This window comes from Lygodium microphyllum, chromosome 7 (genome assembly GCF_053477565.2).
Source record: "Lygodium microphyllum isolate KBCC chromosome 7, Lygodium_microphyllum_v1.1.10, whole genome shotgun sequence".
NCBI lineage: Eukaryota > Viridiplantae > Streptophyta > Polypodiopsida > Schizaeales > Lygodiaceae > Lygodium > Lygodium microphyllum.
In genome coordinates this window covers 131,435,618-131,443,606 of record NC_141141.1, presented here as the reverse complement: position 1 = coordinate 131,443,606, position 7,989 = coordinate 131,435,618, and the positions used below count along the sequence as shown (strand labels likewise).

At 44.2% G+C, this 7,989-nt stretch overlaps 1 protein-coding gene across 1 annotated transcript; it reads left to right on the top strand.

Annotated features, from left to right (window-relative positions):
* The first annotated feature begins 4,646 nt into the window (after positions 1–4,646).
* LOC148033966 (uncharacterized) lies at positions 4,647–5,835 on the top strand. The gene has a single exon (XM_087681946.1). The coding sequence runs from the start codon at positions 4,776–4,778 to the stop codon at positions 5,529–5,531; it is 756 nt and encodes a 251-aa protein (XP_087538072.1). The 5' UTR covers positions 4,647–4,775; the 3' UTR covers positions 5,532–5,835.
* Positions 5,836–7,989: the final 2,154 nt, after the last annotated feature.

The following is a 7,989-nucleotide window of genomic DNA, read 5'->3' as shown; positions in this document are numbered from 1 at the left end:
TCCTGAATGTGCCATCTTTCTTTTGAACAAGAAGAACCGGTGAACAAAATGGTGAGCTACTTGGCCTAACTAGCCCACGGTTGAGTAGGTCTTTGACTTGCTTTCTGATTTCTTCTTGTTGAGGATGGCTCACACGGTATGGTGCTATATTAGGAGGAGAATTGTCCGGGATAATATCGATATGATGGTCTTCTGGCCTTTCTGGGGGAAGCTGATAAGGAAGATCTTCCGAAAAACAATCTTTATACTTTTCCAAGAGCTGAAGTCGCTCTTGGTTTTCATCATTCATATGATCTTTTACATCAGTGACATAAAGCAAACAACATTGAACACAATCCTTAATTGCTCTAGAGACTTGCATATGGCTTACCATAGGTATGATATCTCCAGAAACTCTAGCTTGGATCTCGTACTTCTTGCCTTTGTTGGTGAGTTGTACCTTCTTTTTCTGAGAGAAGATGGTTGAATCTACTCTATGATTCCAGGGCATGCCAAGAATCACATCGCAACCATCAAGGTCTCCGATACAGAAGGTATCTTCGTCACTGTAGCCTTGAATTTGAAACTTGAGCTTGCCAATGTAGGGTATCACAGTCTTCACTGTGTCACCTTCATCAGCATTTTAAGCTTGGCGAACTTCTGTCGGAGTGTCCATCTCTTCATTATTTAATCCAAGCTCTTTAGCTAATTGCAAGGAAATGATATTTTCATTCGCCCCAAGATCTATCAAGAATAGTGCTTACTTACCTTGCAACTGTCCCCAAGCTTTTAATAATTTGTGCGTCTCTGGAGTGTGAGTTGTGTTTGCAACTATATCACTGATAGCATTGATTTTCACTGGTGACTTAGGCTTGTTGTCAGAAACCTTGCTTTGTCCCTTGTTTGGACATTGCTTTGCTATGTAGCCTATTTGTCCACATTTAAAGCACTTCCCTTCTTTCATGAAGCGTTGCTTTTCTTCTTCGAAAAGTTGCTTTGCTTGTGGGTATAGATTGGAGCGAAATTGAGGAGCATTAGGAGGTGCATAGGGCTTCATCTTCTTTTGATTTGATGGCTGCTTTTGCCGTTGTTTTTGTCCTTCATTTGGGGCTGAATACTCCTCATCATCAGCTACTCTCTTCTTATTATTCTTTTGGAATGATTTGTTGCCATTGTGCTCCATTTCCCATGTCTCAACATGGTCAATGAGTTCCCTAAGACTAGAACAATGATAATGATTAAGAGCAGTACGAAGTTTAAAATGCAAACCTCCTTGAAACTTCCTAAGCTTTTCCGAATTGCTGATCTTCTTGAAATGTTGGACCTTCAAAAGTAGCTCCCAAAATCTCTTGGTATAGTCACCAAGTGACTCATTTTTCCTTTGCCACAGCCGATCCCATTCCATTTTTACATCTCTTTTGAAATGAACAGGAAGAAATTCGCTTTGTATCATGCGAACAAAGGACCGCCATGATTTTGGGGCAGCATGATCATATTCCAACCCCGTCCACCAAGTATGGGCTAAGTCGGTTAAATGTAAAGCTGCAAACTTAATCTTTTCTTTTTCTTTATACTTGTCACCACTATACAAAATTTGAAATTGACGAATAAACTTCAGAAGAAGATCAGGATTTCGGAAACCATAATACATACTGAACTTGATCTTCTTTTCAAGTTGAGATAGTGACTTAGTCTTCTTCTTCTTCTTATGCCTTCGTCCATGCCCGAATCTTGAGGTTGAAGATGATGAAGTGCTTGATGGGGATGAAGATGGAGACAAGGGTGAAGAATGTCGCCTTTCACGATGATGAGGTCTTCCACGAGAAGGGTGTGACTCTTTGTTACTAGAAGAGGGTCCATCAGAGTAGGCGGCAGATGACTTTGAAGAAGAGGATGAGCTTCGACGCGATCTCTTTCTTTGTCTTGAAGTAGAATGGGACTGCCTCTTAGAAGTAGTTGGACTTCTTGATCGGCTCCTTTCATTGGTGTGGCTTTGTCTCCTTGAAGCAGATAGGCTTCTTTCCTTGAATTCTTTGGGATTCTCAACTTTTTCTAGTTTGAGAAGTTGGTCACGAATTTGCTAATTCTCCTCTCTAAGACTTTGAATGGGTTGAAGGATAGCACTCGGCTGATCCATTGAGACTCTTAAGAAAAATAAATAAAAATGCTCAAGCACTCAATGCAAGGGCTGAAAACAAACAAACTTATAATTGTAAGCACTACCAGTGTTGGGGTGAGGACCGAGCCAAAGCTCTGATACCACTGTAAACGCCCCGAACAACGTAGTATGCTTAACAATTATGATATTCGCTTGTTTTCGAGATTTAATATAAAAGAGAATGAACACTTAAAGATGAAAATGAAAATTACTCACAAAATTACAGCCATGAAAATGTAAAAGTAATGGAGACAAGATTGAGGGTTGAAGATGGGCAAACCCCCCCCCCCCCCCCCCCCCTCGAAGGAATGTATTTCTGCTCAACCCAAGTCCCTTAGGGAAGAGCTCAGTTACAATCAACCTGAGAGTGAGAAGAAGTAATTCTCACTCTCACAAGATCATGCAAAGATGTACAAACACACATGCATTATCTATTATGCAATGATAAGAACTGATTTCTTTACAGTATCAGAGAAGAAAAAGGGAAAATCAGCCTTCTCCATTGTTGAACAGTAGTACATGGATAGGGCTTGCTTCTTGTTGCTAAAATGGAAGAAAGAGCTTGAAAAGGAGGTGCTGTAATGAATTTACAGGCTTGTTGTCCTATAAAACAGCAGTGATAGAAGAGGGAATATGGAGGAATTTGATCATGGAGAAGTGGGGGATGATGATGGGGATGGATGGGGCCAGTTTCTAGCTATCTGTGGGTGCTGTACATGAGTTTACAGCAAAGAAAAATGATGCTGAATGAAGAAAAACGAGCTCTTATTTATAGGAGAGGGAAGAGTTAGTACAAAAGGGGAAAGTGGAGTAGCACAAGACAAGTGTCCAGCCACATGTCATGAGATGTGACAAGTGGTGGGACACTTGAAAACTTGTGTGACAAGTGTCTTGACACTTGTCTCTTCTCTATGGCCTTCCTTTTTGGGTTGAATACTGTCAAGAATAGAAACAACCAAATTTAGTTAGCACAGTCAGAGTACAGAACTTACTATTTTTAGAATGACATCCCTATTTTTTAGGACTAGCATTTTTAGGCTAATTCGAGGCTCCTAAAATTTAGGGACCCCCCCCAATATGGGTGTCATATGAAACCTTTTTCCGTGTACATCGCAAAAATGGTATCCGAATCTTCATGTGACTTTCCTATGCAAAGAAATGTGCATTTCAAGCTTTCAGCCCACACATGCACATTACACAAGCATTTCATGATCATGCCATCTTGTTGATTTGTAACTGTCTGTTCTGGTGGATCTAGCCCACACTTCAAGGCATCAATCCTTTGTGTGTGCGAGTCTAACCCTGATATGCGTGAGTTCTAGTCACAGGCGCCCAATCGGGCCATATAGGTGGAAGTGTGAACTATCTTTTCTCTAACCCACCGCGTGGGTCCACCGTAACCTATGACCACTCATCAGTGGCCAGCTCCAATGCACTTTTCTTTATATCTAATTAGTGCAAAGGAAATAAATTTAATAAATCATTATATAGACAAATTAATGAAAAAGGATACAAATTCTGTTTCTATAGAGTTGTGGCATTTGCAATAGTTGGAGAAGCGAAATGTAAATAATAAGGAATGTGTTGACCATAAATGCCATTTTTGTTGGATGAAGGGCACTGAAACCAAAGAGTACTATAGTAGTAGGATGGACAAATTTGGATTAAAGAACTCTCCATAATGATAAGGTACTTCAAAAAAAGAAAACAAAAATTATAGTTTATCATGTTGGAATCGAGAGTCTAATGTTAGGGCACTTGCTGAATGGAAGGCAACTAGTTGATGCGCACCAAATGTGAGGGATTGGTCAAAACAAGCCCAATGATACCCTTTGTAGTGGTATTATTCAAGTGATAGAATTGAAAAAGAGAATTCTTTGTCCTTCAAGCAACTAAATTCACGTAGTCCTTTGTCTTTAAGTCCAAGTGCAAGAGAAGGATGGGAGTAGAGGACTGCTGGGAGGGGAGACATGGAGCATTTATGAGAGATAGAGAGTAGGAATGATATGGAAGAGGCATTGGGGAAGCATCGATCGTAGTAGAGAACTGTGTTTTGAAAGAGATAGATGATAGCAAACTGTATTGTGACTAGACATGGACTCTATGTTCAGTAGTGGCACAGCAAGAAGAGAGGCACATGATGGTGACAAGAGCGAGGAAGTCTCATAATCTTTAAAGTAGATGACTTGTAGCACAGGTAAAAGTAAACTTTTTTGTTTGGTGCAGATATGCGAACTAAAAAGATTTGTTAGAACCACATGTTTGAAAAGGTAGGCTTGCTTTGTGTGGATATGTGAACTAAAATCTATACTATTAGTTAACGAGAGGTGGGGGGCGGGTGTCACGTGGCAGCCCCCCCACCTCCCCCACAATATAAAAAAGAGAACGCGGGGGTGGGTGCGACGCGTCCAGCACCCGCCCTCGCCCCCGCCTGTGCGGAGCGCCTAGTGATTCATTAAAACCACCTTTCCGGAAGGATAGATGTGTTTTGTGTGGAAGGGGTGAACTGTGAAAACCACTATTTCGTCCGCCGGATTCGAACCTGGCTTCTTGTGTGTACGGACATTCTCTTAAAATTGTGCCGACACACTCTCTGGTAGTCTGGTCGCTGTTTCCTGCGCTCTTGTGAGGTTTGGCGATGGCAGGAGAACCACAAGCTCACAGTCCCCTGCAGCCATTCTTCGACAAGCTACAGTCTCTTGTGTCACGCCGCAGGAATCGGCCCCTTCCGCCCCCTCCGAAGCCTCTTCTGGACATTGAAGACGTGCGGGCTTTCATCAGGTCCATTTCAAGAGGCCCCAAGCATGAGGAACCTCGCCATGGTGGCTCCCCCCCTTCCAGAGCTTCTACTTCGTACTTTGGCATGGGCACCGTGGAGCCCCGTGTGCACTCGCCTCCGTCGCAGGCATCGTTCCCCTCTCGGCAGCAGGGTCCCATCCATCAATCCCCCCCACAGCAGGTGAAAGAAGATGAGCATGATGTGCAGGATGAGATCACTGACGAGAATGAGAATGATGATGACGACGAGGATGATGATGGTGCTGATGACAGTGCGCCTGGAGCCACACCCCTCTTGGACTTTGAGGATGCCCGAGATGCAGTTCAGAGGTTTCTCCGCGCCTGCGGCTACTGCAAACCAGATGCCTCTTGGAAATACAAGATGCCGTGGCTTGTCCCCCGGCCCCCTCGGCTTGCCCGTGGCCTGCAATGGCCACCTGACAGCTTCGAATCTGAGGAACACAAGAGAGAATACTACAGACAGGCTAGGAAGAGGAAGCCTTTCTTGATGGGTTCACCCCCTTTGTGGTCAGTGACTGCTTTCAATCTGGGGTTCCTATACTGCCTCATGGTTAACCCCTTGGCCAGTTTTGTGGATTTCATCACAAAGTTCTGATATTCACGCTGTGAAGCAACATGCCATAGTCACATGTTTTCTCACAGGAATATGTATATAAGCCTAAGTGGTTGGCCAGTATACTCGCTTTGAGAGCCTGTACTAATAATCAGGGAGCCAAAGCTTTTGTGGATTTCATCCCAAAGTTCTGATATTCGTGCTGTGAAGCAACATAGCATAGTCACATGTTTTCTTACAGGAATAACGGTATAAGCCTGCGTGCTTAGTCAGTATTCTCGCTTCAATGGCCTGTGTTAATAATCAGGGAGCCAAAGGCTTTGTGTATTTTATCACAAAGTTCTGATATTGATGCTGTGAAACAACATACCGTAGTCACATGTTTTCTCATAGGAATATGTGTATAAGCCTAAGTGCTTAATCAGTATATACTTGCTTTAGTGGCCTGTGTCAATAATCAGGGAGCCAAAAGCTCAAGTGTACGCAGACTATTTAATGCATATGTGGGACACTCTATTCTTACATTGTGCACACAAACTCATATCATAGTTCTAGCTCTTGTCATCACCATGAAGAGGATGGTTTATCTGTGCTGTTTGACTAAACACACATTTTCTCAGTGGTTGTAAAGTTAATGATGCAGGCGATTGGAGTTGGGATGAGGCTGACAGCTAGGCATGGCTCTGATGGGGTGACTCTAGTTTAGCAGGCGCTGCAAGTAACTTGCCGCTGTCTTCTGGTGCTGCTTTTTATACGTGGAGGCGGTTCAAAATCCAATCTCAGCACATTGGGCAGCCAGATTGCCAGAGCTTGCTTTCTTGACTGCTATTAAGTGCTACATAGAAGCATACTGTGCGTTTGCTGCCAATGTTACTTAGCAATGCTGGGTTAAGAAGCCATTTGACTATCATTGTTCCTGACAGGGACATGGCCCAACATGCACTACTTCCTCCTGCTATTTCTTTGTCAGAAGTGATGTTACATACATACAGTCAGAGTTTCGATGTACAGGAGGGGGAGCCCAGGCTAGCGCCATACTGATAAAGAGTATAGAAGTCATGCTCAAAGTCATCAGAGGGTATAATCTCCAGAGCATGGAGGTATCCACGATAAACCACCATTTAACAGTCGTTGGGAGCAACAAGGAATGCAACATGAGCGGGAATCGTTGGGCTTACCAAGGGGACAACACAAGTAGGACGCAGTGCCCACCTAGGCAAGTTGAAGTGCTGGAAAGGCAGCAGGATGATCCAGCACTATGTGGGCAACAGCCAGGCACCATTGGTGTTACGGATGCCCTTGGGTCCTGACCTCCCACGTTGCATCATCTTACTTAGGCACCACGCTCCCCCTTTGGGCTAGGAGCCATGTCACATGCCCATGCCACGGGCTCATGGGTCACCACAGTCCACATTGACGCCCTTACGGTTCTAGAACCAAAGGAATGCAACTTGCTAGGTGATGTCATGATGGTCGGCTGGTTACATGGCAGGACAAATCAAGCCTTACAGGGCCACGTCGAGGTGATCACAGTGGGGGAGATGGTCCTTGCACTGCATGCTAGGTGGTTTGATGCCACTCGTCAAGCTAGCTTAACTTGTTCGTGGGCGATCAAGCTAAATCTAGCCAAGCAGGGCCTCACAGTGCAAGCCAACGCAGTATGGCAAACCCTTAGCAATGGCTTCCGACTCTACTTGCGCATTCACAAGAAGGATGTCACCAAACTTAATGTCAGCATGTGTAGTAAGTCAAATTTGGCCGAGCAACGCATGCTTCTTTCCCACAGTCCTTTGCGTAGAAGTGGTGAAAAACGGGGAAGAATATTTGATGCGGGGGCAATAGAGATTTGTGTTAAGGAGGGCACATCAGACAAGCAAAAGACGTAGGTTCGAGGGAGGCGCCTCAATTTGGGATTGCGCCTTCTGCGCTAAGAGACATGGCGGCTTCACAGAGAGACGGTTTGTTTGAAATGGAGCTTCAAAGACAAGTGCAGTGAAGCTATTTCTCAAAAGAACTTCTATTGATGATCTAGCTAGGTAGAGCCATGAAGACGCAGGCCACGAATCCGCAAAGAGGTGGAGGTAAACATGACACGGCTCATAAATAAACCCTTTTAAGAAAAACTTAGAGGATGCATTCTTATAGCTACATTCCCTTTTTTTGGAAATTCTTCATGAGTAAAACTTTTCCCCTCCAACTCCAAGTGGGCTTCAAGTACTTTTGTGGGGTTTTGTGTATAGGGGAAGTAGGTTGCTTGAAGCTAGGCTCTCCAAAGTGCATCGTAGCATGGGCCTACATGATGTACACATGGGCATGGTTTGGTGGCTCAATGCTTCCCCCTCACGAGTGGGGATGGTGAGTGCATTTGGGTGTTGTGAGTGGGCTTCTCTTTGGGATGAGAGCTGAGTGGGACATCATTGCATGTTAGAGGGTTACTTTCATGTGTGTTGCATAAGCCCAAAAAGAAGTTTTTTGAGGCGAACTCCTTGCCTTTGGAGGG

Coding starts and splice junctions, on each gene's coding strand:
- LOC148033966 (XM_087681946.1), top strand. CDS start 4,776: ATGGCAGGAGAACCACAAGCTCACAGTCCCCTGCAGCCATTCTTCGAC.